The sequence below is a fragment of the Cuculus canorus genome, chromosome Z (assembly GCF_017976375.1).
Source record: "Cuculus canorus isolate bCucCan1 chromosome Z, bCucCan1.pri, whole genome shotgun sequence".
Taxonomy (NCBI): domain Eukaryota; kingdom Metazoa; phylum Chordata; class Aves; order Cuculiformes; family Cuculidae; genus Cuculus; species Cuculus canorus.
In genome coordinates, this window is record NC_071441.1 from 76,565,069 (window position 1) to 76,589,900 (window position 24,832).

At 45.5% G+C, this 24,832-nt stretch overlaps 1 protein-coding gene across 4 annotated transcripts in view; it reads right to left on the reverse strand.

Moving 5' to 3' along the window:
- Positions 1-24,832, reverse strand: part of MYO5B (myosin VB) — a 173,969-nt gene that overhangs the window by 52,827 nt on the left and 96,310 nt on the right. For all 4 annotated transcript variants that reach the window (XM_054053668.1, XM_054053671.1, XM_054053669.1 and 1 more), the window contains exons 15-20: positions 23,697-23,846; positions 22,943-23,040; positions 18,675-18,761; positions 6,998-7,109; positions 5,267-5,478; positions 1,955-2,111 (exon numbers count right to left, since the gene is read on the reverse strand). In XM_054053668.1, the coding sequence (XP_053909643.1) occupies positions 1,955-2,111; positions 5,267-5,478; positions 6,998-7,109; positions 18,675-18,761; positions 22,943-23,040; positions 23,697-23,846 (816 nt within the window). The remainder of the gene's footprint in view (positions 1-1,954; positions 2,112-5,266; positions 5,479-6,997; positions 7,110-18,674; positions 18,762-22,942; positions 23,041-23,696; positions 23,847-24,832) is intronic.

The window sequence follows — 24,832 nt, forward strand, 5'->3', positions numbered from 1 at the left end:
GCACTTCATCTACCCATCTTCTAAACACCTCCAGGGATGGGGACTCCACCACCCCCCTGAGCAGCCTCTGCCAGTGGCTGAGAACCCCTCCGTTGAAGAAGTTTTTCCTAATGCCCAATCTGAACCTGCCCTGGTGCAGCTTGAGGCCATTTTCTCTCCTCCTCATCACACCAACACTCAGCAAAAAGATCGCTGTCCCTTCAGCATCAGATATAACTCACACCAGAACACGTTTGCAGACTTCCTGTGTTCCACCCCTGCATTATCATAATTCACACTGCAGACAAATGCTGTCCTGGTGGGATACCTTATCACGTGCATAACCTTCAAATAAAACCCTGGAGTCCTTTCTCTACAGTCTGCAGCCAGCTTTCTCGCATGGTTCAGGTTCTAGAAACTTATATCTGGTTTAGTGAAACTTCTAGCACTTTTGCGTTGGATTTCTCCCCCAAAATTTACAGCAACCTTTTCAGGAGGTGGTAGTTCAACTTCTTTCTCTAAAACTGAAGGCTGACGTATTCAGAGATACAACGAGCAAGTTGATAATAACTTTCTTATGTTGATCTGCGCTGCTGTATTATAAGGAAAGAAATACCAGGAGATTTTGAAGATTACAAAACAATTTGCTGTTATTAGTTTGGAATAAGTTATGCCAGAAACGGTACCATATCAGCTTCTCACAAATCTTTTGTTTCACCCTAAGGCTCTCTTTACAATTGCAAATTTTAATCCAGAGTAAAGGGATTATGTGAATTTACGATGCAGTAGGAGTTACTCGGATATTAGATTTCTGTGTCTCTAGCTTTGGCATTCTTACAGATGGAGATGGCTGGGAGTGCCCAAAAAGCCAGAATAAACGCTGCTGCACTGCCTTGGGGACCTATTCCAGCCATACAACAAAGTCTTGGTGGGCACTGGGCATGCCAAGACCCCATGGAGCATCACCTTCAGCTCGGCTTCCGTTGCTGAGCATGTGCTTGTACCAACACTTACATCCAACACCTACATCCAGGTGTTCCAGTGATTAAAGATGTCCAGATTTGAGAGGTCTGGCCTTCAGGCAGCTTCTACACCTTGTTAAGACTTTGGGTTGCCTTGAATCTCAAGACAGTTTACATGATGGATCAGCCGCCTCCCTGGCAGAGGCTTCTGATTTAAAAATAATAAAAAAAAGCAGTAGATTCTGAAAAAGCAGTGGCAACACAAATTCCTGGCAACCAGCATCCAGCTGCTCTGTTTCGGAGGACATCCCTAATCTCTTTGGTGGGTCATCAGGTGTCCGGGTAACCTCCCCCATCTCCAGAAGTCTCCCCTTCTGGATCATTGAGCTTCTAACATTTTAGAGTACCTCCTTGACCACCCCTTCGGCATAAATCTAGGTGACAACCAAGTAAGGCTGGACTCAAAGAGTAGACAGAAGATTAGCCAAGGCTGTTCTGTTTCCTGACAGACAATTTCCCACTGCATCACTTTGCTGTTATCAAACCTTTACTTCCTTGTTTTCAGCCCCTGGTTTCACAGAGAATGCTAACAAAGAAAACTAACAAAGTAGGCATCTATTTCAATAAATCACTTGATGCCTTCCATGACAGACTCTACTGGTATCTTACCATACTGGAAACAGCACCTGCAGCACAGCTCAAACACAAATTCAGTTTGCCAGGGAGGTTTTTTGCAGAGTATGGATTAGATCAAATGACATTTTCAGATTTCCACAATGTTTTCCGGCGTACAAATGACTAACTTCATTTAGCTGGTCCATCCTCTGTGGTGCTGCTGCCAAAATCATTTTTGCTTGCACAGCTTTAAATGGCAATGCGCACCATCAATGTGTGCTCTCTGGAAACACCAGAGGCAGTCGGTTTCGTAAAACATCAAAACGGCCACAATAAATACATCGTCATGCTATGCCGGCTACTCTTTTCTGATGCAAAGACACTCTGCGGAGTTGTACCTTGTGATAAATCCTCCTGACAAACATGCCCCGAGCAAAAGCCTGAATGGTGATGGTTGCGTTGCGGACTCTCTGGAACGCTCGGAGGATCCGCAGCATTCGGTACTGCTTCTGGAAGATGATGGCAGCTCTTGTCCTCCTCAGGTGCTCAGCAAGTCTGCAAAGCACAGAGAGGTGGTTAGCCGTGAAACTGGAGTCCTCTTTTTTTTTCATGGTAAGTTTTAAACAAAACAGAGAGTAAAAACTTTTGTCCCAAAGTAGCTTGATGATATTCAAGAAAGACCATCCGAGAAGGAGGACTAAGAAAAGAGCAGCTGAGAGCATGTCCCTGTTAGAATAATGGGAACACATGCAATCAAACAGCATCCATGGCACCCGAGAGCACTGGAACCAGAAATCAGCACACCTCATTATTTCTGAACAGCATTAAAACCAGCTATTTTCCATCTTTTCCTTGCTTTGAACTCTCTGCCTTAGGTACTTGAGCCAATCAACATTCAGGTTGGCTCCACCATTTCCCTAACTAAAAAAACCCAAGTGTCGCATGGGGTATCTACCGGCTCAGTGAAAACTGCAGTAAATTGATTTGACATTTAAACCGGTGTGCACTGGTTTGGCAACATTCATGAGCAGAGCCCCAAGCAATTCACTGAGAGTAAATAATGATGGATGTGGTCAACTCTGTGCCACGTTGCTCTCATTCTGCAACTGAATTCATGTTCAAGTTGCTGCTACACAGGTTAATAAATGCCCATAAAACCTCCATTTAATTTGATAATCATCTTGTTTGGTTGAATTCACAACTGTTATTGCTCTCAGCATGAAGCATTATATCCATGTTTGGTCCACTTCTTTATTTTGTGAGAAGCATATCAAAACTAAACCATCATATGAGATTGGCTTATGTATTGTCTTCAACAAGGCCAGTTGTTTCTCATTAGGATTCACTGAACCAGAGCTTGCTAAAGAGGACAGGGGATGGTCTGTTTCCAAAGAGAGGAGAAAGGAGAAGTTATTCAGACGACACCCATCCCTATGAAATCAGCCCAAAGAGGTGAACTGAAAACTCACATTGAAGAAACACTGCAAAGGGTGGTTTCAGCACATCTGCTTCCAGCCTCTCTTTAAGCTCATACCCTGTCACTTTGACACGACCAAGGATTCCTCCTCCTCTCCTTAGAAGGAGGGTTGGTTGGTGCAAAGGGAAATATGAAGCCCAAGTCTGTATGTGTGCATGGAGAGCCCACAGGAGAGGCTAAAGTTAATCACCAACCACCTGTTTTTCTTAACCTTCCTCTTATTGCTTTGGTCTCATTTGCATTGTCTTAAAGTCAGCTCTAAGACTGCCAAGAGGGACCTGCAGCCACGAGCCTAGAGAATTACGTGGGCCTCTGGGGACAAGACAAATCTGTGCTCAGTTTTAAACAAACGTCACCAAACTGCCCAGCTTTGCTTTGTTGAGACCTTCTCATCCCAGATTTCTCCAAGAGGCCAGTCCCTTTCACAGGAGCAAAAACCACCACAAATTCAGTTAGTATCTCTGCTGTCCTTCCAAAGTACAATCTGATTTAGAGGAAATCCTTGGAAGGAATATGTAAATTCTTCACCTTTGCTTGCTTCAATAATTGATAGAAATCAACATTTACCCAGCAATCAGGAATTAAGTGACTGTGCAGGAGCGTACAGGCAGCATCTCATGCTGCTGAAGTGCAAGTAGAGTTAATTGGGCTGTAGATTAAATAGTGGTGCTTCTGATGGGCAGATACTAGCTCAGAGCCAGGGAAAGAGCACTGCTGCTCAAACTCAAGCAAAATAGCTAACACACCGCAGCTTCCCTAGGCAGAAAACAAAGGATACGAAGCTGAAGGGACTCAAATCTACTCCTTGTTCTGGTTTGTGAAGTGCCCAAAGCCAGCTTGGCTAGAGCCAGGAGAACAGCAGAATTTGATAGGAATAAGACGCACAAGGTCTTCCATTACTTAAAGGGGGCTTACAGGGAAGCTGGGGACAGACTTTTTAGCAGGGCCTGTTGTGACAGAACAAGGAGGAGTGGTTTTAAACTAAGGGAGGGGAGATTCAGACTGGATATAGAACCATAGAACTGCTTAGTTGGAAAAGACCTTTGAGATCATTGAGTCCAACTGCTTCTGTCCACTACTAAACCAGATCCCTGAGCACCTCGTCTGCCCATCTTTTAAACCTCTCCAGGGATAGTGACTCCACCACCTCCTTGGGCAGCCTCTGCCTGTGCCTGAGAACTCTTTCCATGAAGAAGTTTTTCCTGACGTCTAATCTGAACCTGCCCTGGTGCAACTTGAAGCCATTCCCTCTTGTCTTGTACAGAAGAAATTTTTTACGCTGAGGGTGGTGAAACACTGGCCCAAGTTGCCCAGGGAGGTAGTGGAGACTCTTTCCCTTGAAATATTCCAGGTCAGGCTGGATGGGGCTCTGAGCAAACTGATCGAGTTGTCTGGGTTGGACTGGATGACCTGTAAACATCCCTTCCAACTCAACACATTCTATGTTTCTAAAGTGCAAGGTGACCTATGTGTTGCGATGCTATTACATTGCTTTACTTCTACCTCCACGCCCCACTTCTGCTACCAGCAGCCTATTCTCCAGTGCAGTGTTATCTACAGAAAACCCAGCAAGCCACTGAGGTTCCCACACACAGAGCCAAACTCTGAGCCCTATCATTCTGTACTGCAAAGAGCCCCATTGCTGGTGATTCAGAGCAATTTTTCTCATTTCAAAGGACACAGCAAATGAATTCTGAGAAATCCTCTTGGATATCCAGGAGGCTCAAATCTGGTTTCTGCTGAAGCGGAGCACATACCAACTAACAAAGTGCTCACTGGCTGAACCAAACACCCCTTTCCAGAGGTAGTCCCAGAAAAATACTAGTTCTGTGAAACACCTTAACCTAAATATCTCAGAGTACTTTAGTCATGTGAGAATAGCTTCACTGCCTATGCTCTGTCCCTGGCCCAGCACCTAGAAATTACATCAATGCAAACACAAAATAGAATTGAAACAAAGAATTTTGATCTCTTGCCCCCAAACAAAGCTGGAGAGAGGAGCCAGGAATAAGCCCTGACTTCAGCGCAGAAACTTTCATCGTGATGCTACCAATGTGCACAAAATAGGTCTTGCTTTCACAGGGCTGAAAGGCAACAACAGCTCATGCAGAGCATTTTCAGTGTTTCTCCTACGAAACCTTCAAAGGTCTCCCAGACAGAACAGATTGAAAATACAACCACACGAAAGTGACCTCCCAGCTAGCCCTTCCTTGCAGAGCTTCCTAGGACTCACCTCCGTGCCAGGTGCCCACGTGTGTAGCGCTGGATGATGACTGCAGCTTGTCTCATCCTTTTGTACTTGACCCGCTGCAGCCAGCCCCGCACTGTCTTCTGAATCATGATTGTGGCAGCTCTGAACTTATCTGCTCGCAGTTTCTCCAGATATGCCACCTGGCCTGCACGGAAAAAGATCTTGGTACGTCCAAACTGGAACTTGTCTGGATCCTTTTCAAAAGCATAAAGGAAACTAAATTTAATTAAAGCAAAACATTTTAATTTATTTTCAGTCTATGTTGCTCAGTAGATACAGATAAAAACTCCCACTTTGAATCAAATTTATCACATCTCTTCTTAACTGGGTGATGAAGACATTACTAGACCCCAAACTACTTGAGCTTCCATATACCCATTGAGGGATGAGCACTCTGAATCAGTCTTAAGTTGCATATATTTAGAAGGATTTCAAGCGCTTTCTTTCCGTTTTGGGGTTTTGTTTAAGTTAAATAGAGCAGTGCAACACCGGAGGACTTCAAGGGAAGATTTCTTTCTCAAAAAAGATTACAGCTCACATCTTCAAAGTCAAACATGCACTGCAAATGGCTCTGCAGCCAACATAAACGCGTAGTGTATAAGGAGAACGGCGTTTGCAGAGAAGAACACAATTGAGTACATCCCCCAAAATCAAGAAATCAAAGGTCAAGCGATCAACAGAGATCAAGAATTAAAACCTGGCTAAGATGCTGTGCTGTTCAACAGCAAGAAAACAGGAAGAAACCTTTGTGTGCACATTTTCAATTTAAAAACAGTGCACATGAGTCTGAGTAGCAAAGCTTTGGTGAGGAGAGGTGGGAAAGACTTCTTATTTGCTTAAGGGAAAAAGGTCTCAATCTATGGGATGCTTTTTCTACATAAAAATGGCTATTAAAAGTCTCCCACACCTCAAGACAAGGCATTTCGTAGAATGGAATGGTTGGATTGGAAGGGACCATAAAACCCATCCAGTTCTAAGGCCCCTGCCATGGGCAGGGGCATCTCCCACTGGATCTGGTTGCTCAAAGCCTCATCCAACCTGGTTTAGTACACATTTTTCTCTTACTCATTTGTGCAAAGAGGCATTTAATGATTGACTAGGGTTCATGATGTTGTTCAAAGCTGGAACTCTAAAATGTGCTCCAGCTACGGCTACCCAAAACCAGAAGCAGGAGCTGGGGGGATGAGTGTTCTGAATGTGGCCAGTTGTTTATGTACAGCAGGTGACAGCAAACTCTGGACTTCACTAGCACCAAAACGGTACATTCAGCTTGCCTGCAATCAAGAGACCACAGAATCACAGATTCATTTGGGTTGGAAAAGACCTTTAAGATCATCAAGTCCAACCTTAAACCAAATGCTGCCAAGACCCTAGGCACCACATTCACAAGTCTGTTAAATGCCTCCAGGGTTGTCGACACAATCACCTCCCTGGGCAGCCTTTACTAGTGCTCGACAACCCTTTCAGGGAAGTAATATTTCCTAATATCCAATCTAAACCTCCCCTGGCACAACTTGATCCCATGTCACCTTTGCTTTTGCTACCTTCTTGCAAGACCATATCGTTTTGGAAAAAGCCCACAGCTGCCCAAGCTGAGTCAGCACCGGCACAAGCAGCAGGTGAAGTAGGAGCAGGAACAGCAATTCAGATCATACCAAAGTTGCGAGTCTCTGTGCTGTAAAAATCATTGCCAAAGATCTGGTCCCAACTCACCTTAATGAGGTCTTCCAACAGGGTCTGACAGATCTGCTTCTTGTCCTTCTTAGAAAGGTCTCTCTTTTTCATAAGAACACGATACCTGTTGAAAAAGTCGTGGTAGGACCATCTGAAAGCAAAAGATAAACAAGATTAGTTTGCATGCTACGCATTATTTCCTTAAAATAAAGCATTTGAAGTTACAGACAAGTCAAAATATGAAACTCATATGTCAAGAGATGTCTCACCACCACCCTCAGCACAGATCAAAGCCACCTGAAAAGAGTTAGGTCACTCAAGTTTAACTCCCAGTTTCAGCGCTCCTCTGCCACTGAATACCTTTATTAGCACATTTCTAGCCCAGAACAGAAAGGCCACGGTTCACCTTCTCTTCAGTCCTCTTGATGTGCTTCCCAGGCTGCCTCAATTTACCATGGCCAGATAAAAGCAGCAACTCTGTTTCCTTCAGAAATTATATACTAACTTTGAAGAGATCACGGTTCTCCTGAGTTGGCAAAAAAAACTTTAAAGAGCAACCTCGACAAGTTGATAGAGAATTAATCAAATAGAAACTCTTCTTTATTTTGCTTTTCCATACTCTGTTGAATATTAATTTGAACCAATTAACTTACTAGAGACTCCATGTTGAGGTCTGCAGCTAAGACCCTTAAAACAAACATGAAATCTTTGGACTTTGAAAGATGAAGCAGCCACTTGGAAAATGCTTCACTGTCACCAGCAGTGACGTATCCTACACAACCCTAATTCAAGGAAATAGAGCACAGTATCTTAGTGCTAGGAAATATCATCTCCTGTCACTGCTGTTAGATATAGAGCCTGCAGACTGCCTCCTGAAATTGGTTCAGCATCTGCCAAGTTTCAGCCTCTCCAAATTAACACAGTGACTTATGGACCCCTCAAAACCCAAGTTTTTAATTATTTCCAGCAATGTCAACTACGGCCACCATTATTTAAAAAAAAAATATGCATAACGAATGTCAAAGGAAGATGGGAGAGAACCACAGAGATTATGATTTCTGCCCCCACTCAACAAAACCATCTGTGATCCAGATCCTCACTCACATGGATGTTGTGGCAGCCAAGATAAGAATACACTCTATGAAGAGCAGCCATACAGAAACATCTCCTCTTCCATCTGGCAGCCTTATGCCTGTCTTTATTTTTGTGTTATCACTTCCATTTCTTCCCATTTCCCACTTCCAGGGAATAAGAGAAGTGAGAAGAGAGACAAAACAAATCACAAAGGGCTAAAGCAATGCCTCAGATGGGTCTTCATAGTTGGCCAGTTTGCAGTGGTGGGGGTCTCCCCACCTGATAACCTCCCACGTTCAAGACTCCATCCTCTATCTATATCCATCATCTCTAATGAAATGCCCAGAAGGCTTGAAGATGGGATATATGGAAGATAAGCATGCCAGAAATATAGTACATATTTCAAAACGCACAGTCAACACCATTTCACATCAGTCCAGAAAATGCAGCAGAGGAGGAAAGCCTCCTCTGCTGCTGCTGCAGCCTTCGCTGCACGGAAGAGAAGGACCTGGGGGTGCTGGTTGACAGCGACTGACCATGAGCCAGCAGTGTGCCCAGGTGGCCAAGAAGGCCAACGGCATCTTGGCTTGGATCAGAAATGGGGTCACCAGCAGGTCCAGGGAGGGGATTCTCCCTCTGTACTCGGCACTGGTGAGACCGCACCTCAAATACTGTGTTCAGTTCTGGACCCCTCACCACAAGAAGGATGTTGAGGCTCTGGAGTGTGTCCAGAGAAGAGCAACGAAGCTGGTGAGGGGCTGGAGAACGTCTGACGAGGAGCGGCTGAGAGAGCTGGGGTTGTTCAGCCTGGAGAAGAGGAGGCTGAGGGGAGACCTTATTGCTCTCTACAACTGCCTGAAAGGAGGTTGTGGAGAGGAGGGAGCTGGGCTCTTCTCCCAAGGGACAGGGGACAGGACAAGAGGGAATGGCCTGAAGCTCCACCAGGGGAGGTTCAGGTTGGATATCAGAAAAAAATTCTTCACAGTAAGAGTCATCGGGCACTGGAACAGCTGCCCAGGGAGGGGGTGGAGTCGCGTTCCCTGGAGGTGTTTAAGGAACGGGTGGATGAAGTGCTTAGGGACATGGTTTAGGGAGTGTTAGGAATGGTTGGACTCGATGATCCAATGGGTCCTTTCCAACCTTGTGATTCTGTGATTCTGTGAAAGCCAGTTTGATTAAAAGGAATACTCTAATTAATAATTAAAGAGCACAGTAGAATAAAGTGTTTACAATGAGAACAGAGGGAGAAATAGTGAACAATTAAAAAAAACCAAAACAGACTGGGAAGGACTGGGAAGTGCCGTGCAATTCCTCCATTGGACTCAGGATAACTTTTGCAAAGAATATGGGAAGGGTGAAAACTGGAGAGAGTCCTTAATGCTGTTTCTGAAGCAAAAGGTAAGAGTGGGGGCTCCTGGTGACAGGAGCAAGAAGAGAGTAGTAATGAGAGGGCTTCCCATGCTCAGATTGCTCTGAGCAGCTCTGGAGGAGCCAGATTTAGTGGACACTGTCTACATGGGCAAGCCCTGGGTCTGGACAGCCAAGACTACCCACTCTCAAATATGCAAAAGTATTGGATTATCAATGAAAAAAATAAGATAAAGCAAAACCGTAAGCAAAACTACAGGCTTATGTCATGTAGGTTTTAAGCTTAAACTGTCTTCTTTTTGCTCTCCAGTTGCTTTTGTTTTATAATCACACTCCCCGTTTTGTACCCGCACCTTAACCCTTTTGCTTTTTGTAAATAAAACCCGTTTTCATTTTAAGCACATCTGAGACTTCACACAGCTCCAAATCAAACCCGATAGGAGAAGCAGAGCACGCAGTGCCTGAGGCACGCAGCCAAGCGCACAATGCTGGAGACCTCCTGCGTGGCTCGGATATTACTCAAGCTAGGGAGAGCTTGGCAGGGAGAAAAGAGAAGAAGGAGTATTCCCATTAATCTGCCAGAGTCAGTTTAGGGGCTGATATTATTAACTGCTGCTGTTTGGAGGAAGAAATCATCCTGCAGGTGCCACTTGGGTTCCTCCAGCAAAGAGCAGATGGAAGAGGCAACAGGCATAATTGAAGGAATGGGTCCAAGCTGGGCAGAAAGCAGCAAAATCCATCATCTTCCTGTACAGATCAGGAGTCAGATACCTGCAGAAACTACTTAAAAATAGATCACTAATCACTGCATAAAGGATCTTTTGCTTAAGCCTGTTCCTCTCATTTTATGTAGAATTTTATTTATGAATTTCCACTTGAGTCCATGGTTAATACATAACAGGTAGCTCACTTCTCAGGATTAAGTCTCACATGAAACATTGGAAGTGGCAGAGTATATCCTCACTGATAGCTGTTCAGGGTGTTTTGCACGGCTGGTGGCATCCGTAGTCCTCTATCCCACCTGCATCCTCATCTCCCAGAGGTTCACAGCGAAATGCTGCACCTCCATAGAATCACAGAATCATAGGATCACCAGGTTGGAAAGGACCCACTGGATCATCGAGTCCAACCATTCCTAACACTCCCTAAACCATGTCCCTCAGCACTTCATCCACCCGTTCCTTAAACACCTCCAGGGAAGGCGACTCGACCACCTCCCTGGGCAGCCTCTGCCAGTGCCCGATGATTCTTTCCGTGAAGAATTTTTTTCTGATATCCAACCTGAACCTCCCCTGGTGGAGCTTCAGTCCATTCTCTCTTGTCCTGTCCATGGCACAACACTGCTCCACGCTTGCTGCAGAGGAGCCGCTCTTGACATCCTTACTGATTTAACAGGAGATGACAGTGCTGCGATCACACTGCTTGTATTATTGTCCATGGAATATCAAGACAAAAGCTCTGCCGTGCCAGGGCTCAGCTGGTCCATCAGGAGTTTCACTGGAATTATTGCAGTCCCAGTTCACACGCAAAATGAAAGCTGCGGAGATTCAGAGATGCTGTTACAGGATCCCCCCCAAGAGAAACGAACAATTAGAGCACTCAGGTTTAATGTAACATGCCTGGTTAAACCACTTCAGGCTCAAAGCAGTATTAAATTACCTTACAACTATGGCCTTGAAGAGAAACAAACACAATGCCGCAACCCTAAACACAAATCTCTCTGGTGCAGAAATACTGAAGCTCCAACGCTTTGGTGCAACCACACTCTAATTCTTCTGCACACATATGTCTTTTTTCCTTTAGTTTCAACATCTGCATATTCAGCAGAGAAAAGAGGGGGAAAAGACAAAACTTACTTCCCTCCTGCGAGATCACAAAGTGATTCCTAGCCTGAGACAAAAGATGTGTTAGCCCACAGCTTAGTAGGTCAGGAGCGATTATGGGAAGGTTATACCTCAGTTCAACTTGTTCACAGGTATTAAGTTAGAAGCAGACCTCAGGTTTTCAGGATGCTGCCACACAACACACAGCGTGTGCACGTCTCATTGCTAAGAGCTGGAAAGCACCAAGAGACACTAAATAGACAGAATTCCTTATAATTATGGAGTTACAAAAGATCCAGAAAGGTCGCAAAGGCAAAGAGCTGTAACCAGGAGGGATTTTGTAGGTGCACAACTGAGAAGAAGGGAGAAGAAGACACTAAGGACTGGACACATACTACTCAAACTTTCTCAAGGGGAAAAAAAACCCCATAATCTCAGAACTGAGATAAAACACAACCAATCTCAAACATCGAGACTTTCCTTTGAAGTCAGGTTACTACAAGGAAGAGGCAAAAAAAATGATGGGAAGGACACACAAAAATAATTAATGCCTGTGGAAAAAAAACCCGTCCTGGGCTTGAGCAGCAAGGAGGATGCTCCAGAGCTTGGCCACAAACAGGAGACTTGGGTCAACCCAGCAATTTCTCTGTCATCTACAGGAATTAGTCAGAGCAAATAAGCCATAACACACACTCCACATTAAGCCCTCTATCTGTTGTTTCAAAAGAAAAAAAGATTTGGGTGCTATACCTACAAAACTACACCTGGCTGCAAGGCAAAGGGGCTTCTCTTGCTGAAAATCATGTAATGGTTTGAGCTGGAAGGGATCACGGAGGTCATCTAGTCCATCTACCCTGCATTGAGCAGGGACATCTTCAACTCAATCTGGTTGCTCCAAGCCCCATCCAACCTGGCTTCTTCCTAAAATCCCACCCCTATCTCCCCTTTTGCAGCTGAAAACCATTCCCCCTTGTCCTATCCCTGAAGTCTCTGATCCAGAGCCCCTCCCCAGCTTTCCCGGAGCCCCTTTCAGTACTGGAAGCTGCTCTAAGATCTCCCCACAGCCTTCTCTTTTCCAGGCTGAACAACCCCAACTCTCTCAGCCTGTCCTTGCGTAGGAGGTGCTCTGGCCTTCGCATCATCTTCACCATCTACCCTGGACTTGCTCCAAAAGATCCACTTCCTCCCTGTGCTGGAGATTCCAACACTGGACACAAGACTCCAGGTGGGGTCTCAGCAGAGCAGAGCAGAGCAGAGGAGCAGAATCCCCTCCCTCCCTGCTGGCCACGCTGCTTTGGATGCAGCCCAGGACACGGTTGGTTTCTGGGCTGCGAGCATAAATTGCCAGCTCATGCCAAGGTTCTCATCCCCCAGCAGTCCAAGCGCTTCTCCTCAGGGCTGCTCTCAATCTTTTCATCGCCCACCCTGTATCGATACCGACGGCTGCGCCAACTCAGGTGCAAGACCTTGCCCTTGGCCTTGTTGAACCTCAAGATGTTCACACAGGACCACTTCTCCAGCCTGTCCAGGTCACTCTGGATGACATCATGGGGCTACAAGTCCAAAAGCAGCCCTCGCTGCAGAGCCAGCTGGACTTATTACAACCTCGCAGTTAAAGGGAGGGCCAAGACCACCCCAGTGACTGTCTGCTGAGCAAACTCAGCTTCCTGTAACAAATCGTGCCAGCACCATGCGGATCCATCCCCTGAAGGGACCAATATCTGAAGTGTGAGGAGCTGGACTGTATCGATCTTCCTACAGGGACTGAAGTCTGTTTGGGGGCACACAGGTTGAATTTTTGAGTCAAGATTTGACGTGAAATTGTTTTAGCAACGATGGTTCAGGGAGGAAATTTCTCTTGGCTCGTTTACTGCAGCAGAACAGACTTGCCTTTCAATTAGGTCTAAAACATGCAGCCTGGCATGGCTTGAAATTATCTGGAATATATTCAAAGAGCAGAATGAAAGGAAAAAAACCCTCCTCTATTTACATATTATCATTGTTGGGAGTGGGGGAGTAGCCAAACAGAACTGCTAGCAGCATTTATAGGCTTTCTTTCCCTGAAATGACTGCAAGACAGCTAAAGGCATATTACAAAAAAAAATAATATTTATATCCTAGGATGCCCACGATACATTTAAATTATGAATGTTTATAATGTTCATAGAAATTAGCAGCTGTGATTTCACACTGAACTGATAAAAGATGCTGCATTCAACAGTCAGCTGCTGCAACCAAAGGAAGCAGCCGAATGCCAAAAATACCTAAACCAGAAATTTCATACATAACAATACAAGAAGAGCATTTGGAAGAGACAGTGATGAGTGCCACAGTATAAAAAGGATACTGGAGGGTCAACAGAGGAGGCAACAAAGTTGGTAAAGGGTTTAGAGGGGAAGTCGTATGAGGAGCAGCTGAAGTCACTTGATACATCCTGGAGAGAAGGAGACTGAGGGGAGACCTCATCACAGTCTACACCTTCCTCACAAGGGGAGGAGGAGAAGCAGGCGCTGAGCTCTTCTCTCTGGTAACCAGGACCTGAGGGAATGGCAGGAAGATGCCAGGGGAGGGTTAGGTTGGATATTAGGAAAAGGTTCTTCCCCCAGAGGGTGGTGGAGCACTGGAACAGCTCCTCAGGGAAGGAGCTGGAAGCATTTGACCAACATCCTCAGCCCCACAGTCTGAACATTGGGGTTGTCCTGTGCAGGGCCAGGGGTTGGACTCGATGATCCTTGTAGGACCCTTCAGACTCAGGACATTCTATGATTCTATGACAACGTTATTCAGAGTGAGTGCACAGTGTGCAGAGCAATTGTCATTGTACCACTGCCTGGGAACTGTGAGAAGCAGGAAGAAAAATGCAGAGTTTTGACAAAATGCAAGTTGAAAACTTGTTTTAAAGAGTGTTTTGTTATTAATGGAGATCTGCACAAATTAATTCTCTACAGACTAATCTTTATGTAGCCAGTCTCTATAAAGAAGATGAATGCTTTCATAGTGCACCGACATCTTCTATGCTTTACCCATGGAAGCCGATGATAAATCTGCTATTTAGGCATCTAAGACAGTCCATTCATCACAGTCATTTATGTACATATTAACAAATATATTTCTTAACTGCCGCGTAACATTTCAAACCACATGATACATTTTCAATTTACTTGAGATAGCTGCAGAGTGCAGCATACCATGGAAATGATAAAATAAAGCCAGGCATACCTAAAGCAGGGAATGCAAGGCTTCATCTCTCAACAGGAATGTATCATGTCTTACACGGGTTGAAGAACACTAAACACTGTAATAAAAATTATTCTTTTTCTAAAGGAACCAGGTAAAAACAAAATATTGAAACTTTTAAAGATTCAATTCTTCAAACTATAAAGTAACCATGAAGTATTCGGGGCAATCTGCAGTTTCAATACAGGCTGGGGGATGATGTGATTGGGAGCAACCCTGAGGATAAGTACTTGGGATGCTGGGGGATGAGAACCTTGGCATGAGCCAGCAATTTGCGCTCACAGCCCAGAAAGCCAACAGTGTCCTGGTCTGCATCCAAAGCCAAGTGAGGGAGGGAGGGGATTCTGCCCCTCTGCTCCATTCTGGGGAGACCCCACCTGGAGTCCTGTGTCCAGTTCTGGAATTCTCAAGAGAAGAAAGACATGGAACTGTTGGAACGGGTCCAGAGGAGGCAAGGGAGATGATGTGAGGGCTGGACCACCTCCCATATGAGGACAAACTGAGAGAGTTGGGGTTGTTTAGCCTGGAGAAGAGAAGGCTCCAGGGAGACCTTAGAGCAGCTTCCAGTGCTGAAAGGGGCTCCAGGAATCATAGAATCACTAGGTTGGAAGAGACCCACTGGGTCATCGAGTCCAACCATTCCTAGCAATCCCTAAACCATGCCCCTCAGCACCTCATCCACCCATCCCTTAAAAACGTCCAGGGAAGGTGATTCCACCCCTCCCTGGGCAGCCTCTGCCAGTGCCCGATGACCCTTTCCGTGAAAAACTTCTTCCTGATGTCCAGCCTGAACCTCCCCTGATGGAGCTTCAGGCCATTCCCCCTTGTCCTGTCCTCTGTCCCTTGGGAGAAGAGCCCAGCTCCCTCCTCTCCACAACCTCCTTTCAGGCAGTTGTAGAGAGCAATAAGGTCTCCCCTCAGCCTCCTCTTCTCCAGGCTGAACAACCCCAGCTCTCTCAGCCACTCCTCGTCAGACGTTCTCCAGCCCCTCACCGGCTTCGTTGCTCTTCTCTGGACACACTCCAGAGCCTCAACATCCTTCTTGTGGTGAGGGGCCCAGAACTGAACACAGTATTTGAGGTGCGGTCTCACCAGTGCCGAGTACAGAGGGAGAATCACCTCCCTGGTCCTGCTGGTGACCCCATTTCTGATACAAGCCAAGATGCCATTGGCCTTCTTGGCCCCCTGGGCACACTGCTGGCTCATGTTCAGTCGCTGTCAACCGTTACCCCCAGGTCCTTCTCCTCCGTGCAGCTCTCCAGCCACTCTTCCCCCAGTCTGTAGCACTGCACAGGGTTGTTGTGCCCCAAGTGCAGGACCCGGCATTTGGCCTTGTTGAACCTCATGCCATTGGTCTCGGCCCAGCAGTCCAGCCTGTTCAGATCCCTTTGCAGAGCCTCCCTACCCTCCAGCAGATCCACACTTCCACCCAGCTTAGTGTCATCTGCAAACTTGCTGAGGGTGCACTCAATGCCTTTTACAAGGGCCTGGAGTGATGGGACAAAGGGAAGAGCTTTAAATTGGAAGGGGGAGGATTTAGATTAGTCATTAGGAACAAATTGTTCATGCTGAGGGTGGTGAGGCAGTTGAACAGGTTGCCATGAGAAGTCGTGGCTGCCCCATCCCTGAAGGTGTTCAAGGCCAGGTTGGATGGGGCTTGGAGCAACCTAACCTAGCAGGAGGTGTCCCTGCCCACGCTTTTTGTGGCCTCCTCTGGACCCTTTCAAACAGTTCCACATCCTTGTACTACTGGGGATTCCAGCACTGGACACAGGACTCCAGGTGGGGTCTCCCCAGAGCGGAGCAGAGGGGCAGAATCCCCTCCCTCCCTGCTGGCCACACGGCTTTGGATGCAGCCCAGGACACGGTTGGTTTCTGGGCTGTGAGCACACGTTGTCGGCTCATGTCGAGCTTCTCATCCCCAGCACCACAAGTCCTTCTCCTCTGGGTTGCGCTCAATTCATTCTTTGCTCAGCCTATAACTGTGCTTGGGAGGAACCACCAGATCTGAAAGCGAGTATCTTATTTAACACAGAGCTGTTTCTGTATACAATTATCTTCTAGAAATACTAAAATAAAAAGTCTGATCTTGAAGCATCCCAAATGCTGAACTGGTAAAGTTCACTCTGAAAGGCTGAAATAGCTGTTTGAACCCCTTTTTTTCCTCTGGAGGAAGAACAAAACTGTTGCAGCTTTGGAAGAGTTTTGTATTCTTAGCGTCCTGGGAAAAAATCATCATAATTAAAAACATGCAAGCAGAGCTGAAAGCATCGCTTTTGAGTTTTTCAGGATGGAGCATCCTTCACACCGGTCAATTATCTGCTGTAAATAAATCTTGGCTGGTCTCCAGGTGCTGCAGTGGTTTCTCCTCTCTCTTTCTCTTCCCCAGTTACTATTTATACAACAATTTTAGTGCCGTAGGGTCTAAACTGCAGAGTTAAGTGAGCAGAGATGGAAAAACACTACAAGTTTTTAAGAAAATTATGAATGAAGAGGAACAGGGTATCCCTGCAGCTATGCTAAAAACCAGTAGCAAAAACCATGGACTCTTCAGTCAGAGCTCCCCAGACCTCCGCTGGGACCCACAACTGCAGAGCCAGCAGTCCCCTCTGTACTGGAGAGCACAACTACTTGCTTAATGAACATAAAACTCCCTTTCTGTGGCCTCTTCCAGCTGTTTCACTGCTGCAGGGCCTTCACTGCAAGACGACAGACAGACAGACTGATCTGGCCCTGCAGCTACTTGAACAAAGAACATAATGAAAGAAACAATCCATGGGATGGTTTCTAATTTCCCCCCCATGCCTTAGAGATCATGTAATTCAGAGGCGAATTTTTAATAGCTACTTCCACAAAAGCCTGGAAGACTTCAGAGATGGGAGCCAAAGGTGGTGCCGGGTCTTCTAACAGGGCCAGACACCCAACAGGAGAACGCAGATCTCCATGTCAGCCTCCCATGCTGGCAGAGGAGAGAGAGAAATTGGTTTCCATTAAACATTTTTCTGTGTCTGTATTATCATTCTGGTTTTTATTTCTTAAGGAGTGGAGCTCAGCCAGCCAGCAAAATTCCCATCACAAGTCTTTGCTTGTCCATGGTCCTTGGCCAACAGAGGATTTACGTGGGCCAAATGCAGAGAGCCATCTCATGTCAATGAGCAGAAGCTGCCATCAATTGTCAGAGGCTCTTTGCATCCTTGCAGATGAGAGTTAACTGGTAAGGCAGCACACTCCCCTCCAAAAACCGGGACAGGGAGTTTCTCATGGCTTTCAACATCACGCTTAGTCGACTCTTTACTGAGCGTATTTATAACTCCTTTGTTCATATAAAAAGGCTGATGGCTGTGCTGACATTAACACAAAGCTGCTTGGCACTAAAACACAACTGATGCATTTTTAGAATCATTTACCCTTGTCATCTTCAGGGATTATTTATAGTTTATGTTTTCTGATTTATTAGGCCCTAAAAAACTCTTTTGAATTTTGTATCATAGCCGGCTAGAGCCACACCACCCATAACCTTTCCTTTTTAAGATGTGAGAGCTTGACGCATAGTGTGCTTTGGATGTGCGGTGTAGAAGTCTGCAATAAAAATTTACAACCTTTATTTTCTTTCCCTGCAAGTATAATAAAAACTTTTTTTTGGCTGAAATTACTACTGCAACAGATGTCTGAAGCAAGAAAAAAAAAAAAAAAAGATAGCAAACTGTATAGTGCAAAGAGCTTTTTTATGGGGAACTTCAGGCAAGGAGGGCTGAAGTCCTCTAGGACTTCTAGTCCTTCAGGACAACACGTGCTTCCAGGCAAGATGGATACAGGAGGTTATAGAGATGTTATTTTGTCCACCTCCATATGGGATCAAAGCTGGATTCCTTTATCTGCCACACACCAGCATTCTCAGAGATTTCATCACATCAAATTCCTTCTCAGGATCAAACTGAAAGCACCATCTGAAATGCTGGATACAACACAACACGCTCTCCAGCAGCCTCAATTTGCACTTGATGATGCATCTTTTAGGTTTGAGGAACCCAAGAGCTAATGGGGGTTTGCAAAATAAAAAAATATATAAAAGGGGAACACCTATCTTGGATATAAATCTTGTTTGTCCTGAAAACATTGGCGTTTTCTTCCCCGCCCTCCCTTGCACCTGATAATGAACTCGCTGAGTAAAGCACTCCAGCAACACAATGCTCGCCAAATTCCCAGTGTGGTACCTGGACGGGAAGCCAGCTGCACTGATGCGGATGGTCTCCAGCACTCCACAAGCTCTCAACTGCTGCACTGCTCTCTTTGGATCAAATCTGCAAATTATATTTAGGACAGAGATTAACACAGTGAAGAGCCCACATCACCAGCCCAACTGATAGTGACTCTTTTGGGGACAGGAATGAAATTCCAATCCATTGAAAAGAGTTCTACCTTTATTAGGATAGGGGTTGAAGAAACCCACAGATTCACAGATAGCTTTTATGCACACCCATTCCCCTGCAAATCCCAGTGTAACCACAAATCCCATGTCTTGCTCTGGCAACAGCTTGCACAGATGTCACACGCTTTCTCTCCATCTCATAAGACATTGTGCTTTTCAAGCGCAATGGACCTTGCTACTGCCCTGCTATCAATGCCAAGTGCTACTCTCGGAAAAAGATGACAATCCGCTGCAGTCTCCACAGCCATAATCTACCCAGCTATAGAAAACAAAACAATGATGATGAAGAAGGGAACAGGTTACCTTACCACAAGCTGCCTGCTGAAGAGCAGCTACAAAGACAATAATATATTTCCAGAAAGAAACCAAATTCAACATCAAAATAAATCTGATATACTAAATTACATGTCAAAAATGAGTTAATTAATCACAAAATCATAGAATCATTGAATGTTTTGGGTTGGAAGGGATCTTAAAGATCATACAGTTCCAACCCCCTGCCCCCCAGCCCCTCTGGACATCCCACTGGATCAGGTTGCCTAAGGCCCCATCCAGTCTGGCCATGAAGACCTCCAGGGATGGGGCAGCCACCAGTGCTCTGGGCAACCTGGGCCACGGCCTCCCCACCCTCACAGCAAAACATTTCTTTGGAGGATCACCTCTAAATCTCCTCCTTTTCAGCTTAAAACAATAGGTCCCATGGGTTTGCAAACCATTAAGTTCAACAAGAACAACAGTTCTCATGTTCTAAACCAAGAGGTTTGATAGGTGCCATGTGGAAACTCCAGGCATTTCTGCGCTCAGCTATCTGCCCTCCTGGTTTTAGATGGCATTACCCTTTACCACTGGCATCACATTTCCATCAGCAACTTGTGCTAAAATCTTTGTGCTGACTTCCAGCTGAACATTTGGGCAGTGTTCGCTTTAGTTCCTGGCATGAACATACTTTCAGATCAGTCTGTCTTTGCCCAGATCGCAGATACCAGCATCCTCCATCACTTCTGCCTCCTTCCACCTCTGACATGAAACACAACAAGAGTTCTCAACTTTCCAGCTCAAGATGCTGGAAGAGGTTGTTGGATCAGGCTTGGACTCATAAGATGTAGATGTCCATAGATGTAGATGACCATAGCTGTGTTCGACTTCCAGAACAAGGGTGAGGAACAAAAGCATCTCAGGTACCTTCTTATCCCTTCCTGAAAGCCCACAGTATTTACACTCACAAGTCAAGACTACATGAATAATTCTGCTTGGCCTCTGCTGTGCGAAAGCAGCATAAGTAATAGTCCCCTGCTACTTTGTGCATTTTTAAATACTCTGGACCTGTCAAGTCTACAGTAAATTATTTGCTACAAAACTGCAAACACAGTGCAGGGTGGAAAATCAGTCTCAGCTGTCACTCATTTCAAGGAAGAATCCACAAGGGTACAATTTCCATAACAATAAATAATAAACAAGACTTGTAGATGGAAAGTGAAGCTTCAGTCCTGGAAGATATCAGGGCAATATATGTTGTACATGAGGGGAACTTTCTGAGCCCAGCTCAGAGAGGGTGAAATGCAGCATCCAGAGCAGCTGCAGTCATTTGTCAGAATGGAAAGCCAGGACCCTCTCCAGCAACTACGAGAACTACAGGCTGAGGCTTAAATAAAGAGCACAACCACTCTTGTGTCTATTTTGGTTTGCCCTTTGCTCTCAAAAACTGAGCTTTCACAGCGCTGACATTCACCAGTTGGACCACTGCATCAGATCATGTCATCACTCAGAGCATGAGCAGACACAAGCAGAATTATTTCCTGGTATTTGCTACCTGTAACATCCTAAGAAGTACAACTGTGCTCACTTAGATAATTACTACACCTTGACAACCATGAACTTGCACATTTATAAAACTATATTAACTGTATACTGCGCATCACGTGAAAAACTGAATTGCAAAGTTAAAGGTAAAGAAGTGAAGACATTTGGGCAAAAAGTAGAGCACAGTATGAACACGAAGTCTTGGAAACATGCTTTGGAAAGGTGAAGCCATTTCACTGTGCAGAGATCTACCACACTTTCACTACATAAATTTATACTTTTGTGCTTTATGTAAAGAAAGCAATCAAACAAAAAGTGCAATCTTGAATTTAGTTTAAATGCACAACCTCTGCAATAAACACCATGAGATCGAGACCTTGAATACCTCCAGTACCTAAAAAATGGTATATGAAATAGATACAACCAACTACAGAAAGTGCTGTGCCAGCACTGACAGCCAATGCAGCCTTTTCCAGGGCTGTTAATCATAGAATCGTGAAATAGTTCGGGTTGGATGAGACCTTAAAGCCCATCCAGTTCCAACCCCCTGCCATGGACAGGGACACCTCTCACTGGATCAGGGGCTCCAAGCCCCATCCAACCTGGCCTGGAACCCCTCCAGGAATGGGGCAGCCATGATTTCCTGGGCAACCTGGGCCAGGGCCTCCCCACCCTCACAGGAAAACATTTCTTCCTGAGATCTCACCAAAATTTCCCCTCTCAACTAATCATCTTGATGTGCGAAAGCAGACAAGGGGGGCTGGGAGCGTTCGTTAGCGCTTGGCGTTGTTCGCCTTGAAGACCTTGGAGGTTGATCATGAAGGAGCCACCTAGCAGCAGTTTACTGATAAGTGGGCACTGGAATGCAGAAAGCTGCTGCATTTGGTTCGGGAGTTTGTAAACAGTCAGAGGAGACTGAGTCTGCGCAAAGTTCAAAAAGAAATATATTCATCCCAAGGAAGACTTCCTACTTCATCCCTAAGACCCCGGCCCACGGCCATCAGGAGGCACTACACAGGTGCAAGACTGGAACAAACTTTCCAGATCTAATTATAATACAAAGCAGGGATAGGGTATGAATATGTAGTAGGCGCTTATACCTATGCATGTCTTTACACTATAAGTAGCTGCTTGTTAAGCTATAGGGTGTGCAAGCTAGGAGGAGAACCCCCTTGCACCCCAGCGCTGGAAATAAACATACCTGCTTTATAACTCATTTTGGGTTATAGAGTTTGATTGTGCAAAACAATCTAATGAGTCAGTTAAACATAAGCCAGTTTCTGAATGTCTACTAAACATTAATACCCTTCATTTTGCTGTTTGTAGGAGGAGAAGAGTCAATCCAGAGAATCTTCGTGGTGGATACATCTACCAGCATGTCATGACCAAGGCTAAGACTGTTTACAGATGCTTTGTTCTCCTTTGTTGGAGCTGTTTCTGCACAGCAAGGTGGCAATGTGCTCACCAGGAGTACTCAAAGTGTATTGGAACAGACGAAGGGCAATGCCTTCCTGCTCACAGGTTACAATTCCAATCCTTGCTTTCTTAAATGTCACCACCTGCAGCTTATGCCAGAGCCTTTAAAAGACATCCCAACAAGATCTATGGGATCTGCATACTAATGGCTGAGCTTTTTGGAGTTACAGGGTGCAAAATTGTGGACAGATACATCGCCAAGAGGTCAAACAGGCCGACAGATATTTGTCCACAACATTTACAGCTTGCAATACATCTCTGAACTACAGAGTAAGCTCAAGACTGGCTTTTTGCTTTACCAGTTCACTCAGCTGGAAACCTGACTGAAGTTGATACAAGCCACATCTTTACTTTTTGCAGATTTATTTTGGAAGCATCAAGATATTTTTGTTAATTTTCCAAGCCATTTTGCAAGCACACTACGTATCTCCACTTCTTCATTTCCTGCTCTGCTTCTTTTCATTGTTCTGTACAATAACCACTTAAATCAAAGTGATTTCAAGATGAAATTGTACAAAGACCCTATTAATGCAAATCAAGGATGCTCAGTATTAGAAGAGTACGTCTATGAATTACTAGGACTTGCACTAGTCTTAATTTCATGGGCATAAAAAACACACAATGAAACCCAAGAGAAGTGACTCCAGCAAGCTACTGGGACCCTCCAGTTACAGGAACGACATCTCAAGAGGGGCAATCCCTTTAACAAGAGGAGAAGTCCCAAGCACACCGTTGCTATGACGTTCAGCACATTTCCTCATCTGAAAGCCCACTTACTTAAAAGGGAGCTTCTCGTCGTTTGGCTTGATGCAGCGCACATAGTGCGGGGTGGTGGCGTTCAGAGTCTCCATGAGCAAATGCAGTGAGTTGCGGAACTGAAAGACAAACCCATTCATTTTAGAAGGGATGAAGGTGCTCTACCACACAGCCCAAGCTGGCAAGTGCTGCAAGAAGCCACCTGCAGTGCCATCCTCCGGATGTGACACAGCGTAAACCCACCCATCAGCCCAGCACATGCAGGAGCAATCCAGAGAAGATCCTTCTGGGTTGAGGGCTTTCAGCTCAACGATGTAGAACAGTAACAAGTGTTTGCCCAGTGCTTTACCCAGCTGAGTCTTAAAAACCTCCAGGGATGGAGGCAGGACAACCTCTCCAGGCCCCCGTTGCACTGCCTCGCTGTCCACAAAGGGGAAAAAATGCTCTTTTTCTCTATTTTTTTTTTCAATTTATGAGCACTGTAGTGAGTTAAGATACAGTCCAGTAAATCCCAGAGCAGCCTCCACCCTCCTTCAACTATGTCTCAACTCCTTCCAGTGAAGACTACTCAGCCTGCTCTTCCAGAGACATTGCTAGAAGGTGTCCAAAATGCAACGGCCAAATGGTCCCCATCAGCGTGAGTCATGGGACAGTGTCTTCACTCCCCCACCAACTGCTTCAGACTGAAGAAACAAGTTCTCAACCGTAAAAATGTACCTGGATTCCCCTGTCCCGTTCCCCTGCCATCAACCAACCCTCTCATATTAAATGTTACCTGGTGTCCCACTGTTTTCTTGTGCTCCTTATTGGCAGCTTTGATGACTGGTCTGGCAGAACGGACGCTGATTTTGGATGTTCCCTTTCCCATGGAAGTGGTGGGTGCAGCATCCTTCTCATCTTGGAATAAGTCTGCTACCATTTGATACTAAAATGAAAGACAATGTCTGAGCACCTCTGGCCCTGCTCTTTGCTGAAGGAGCCCACTCAAGTCGCGTCGTTTTGGTCATTCTTTACCTATCTTAAAGCAGGAAGGGAAAAAAGGGCAATAAAGTGAAATCAAAAAGCACTGCCTAAATAAACCACACCAGCAGTACCACTGGACATTCTATTTTGTAGTTCATCAGACCTTAAAATATGCATATTAAATCAAACAAGCGAAAAAAGAGGATGGCTAGCTGAAAGGCTGCATCACTGATGTGTTATCCAACGTACAATACTTCCTGAACACAAATCATAAAATCATGGAATCACTAGGTTGGAAAAGACCTTTGAGATCATCAGGTCCAGCCGTAATTGTCCACTACTAAACCAGATCCCTGAGCACCTCATCTATGCACCTTTTAAACACCTCCAGGGAGGGGACTCAATCATCTCCCTGGGCAGCCTCTGACAAGGCTAAACAACCCCAGTTCCTTCAGCCCCTCCTCATGAGACTTGTTCTCCAGCCCCTTCCCCAACTCTGTTCTCTTCTCTGGACACGCTCCAGCCACTCAATGTCTTTCTTGCAGTGAGGGGCCCAAAACTGAACCCAGGATTCAAGGTGTGGCCTCACTGATGCTGAGTTCATGGGTACAATCACTTCCCTGGTCCTGCTGGCCACGCTGTTTCTGATAAAGGGTATATTCAATCCCTTTATCCGCGTCATTAGGTGACTCTTGTTCCCAGTCTTCATTTTGAGCTACTCACTCAGTCCTGATGGTGGCGAAGATGCTGCCCATGCAGATTATCTCCCAGGAATGGGATCTCTGCATGAGGACAAGCAACATCCCGCTCCCATCACAGCCCCAGAGTTAACCCTGCTTTGCCAAGCAATTAAGAGACACCATCACTTCCTCACTAATTACCTGAATTTCAGTGTAAACAAGCAAAGCAACAGCAGGACTGCCATCCCGCAGCCCTGAAAGCCACATT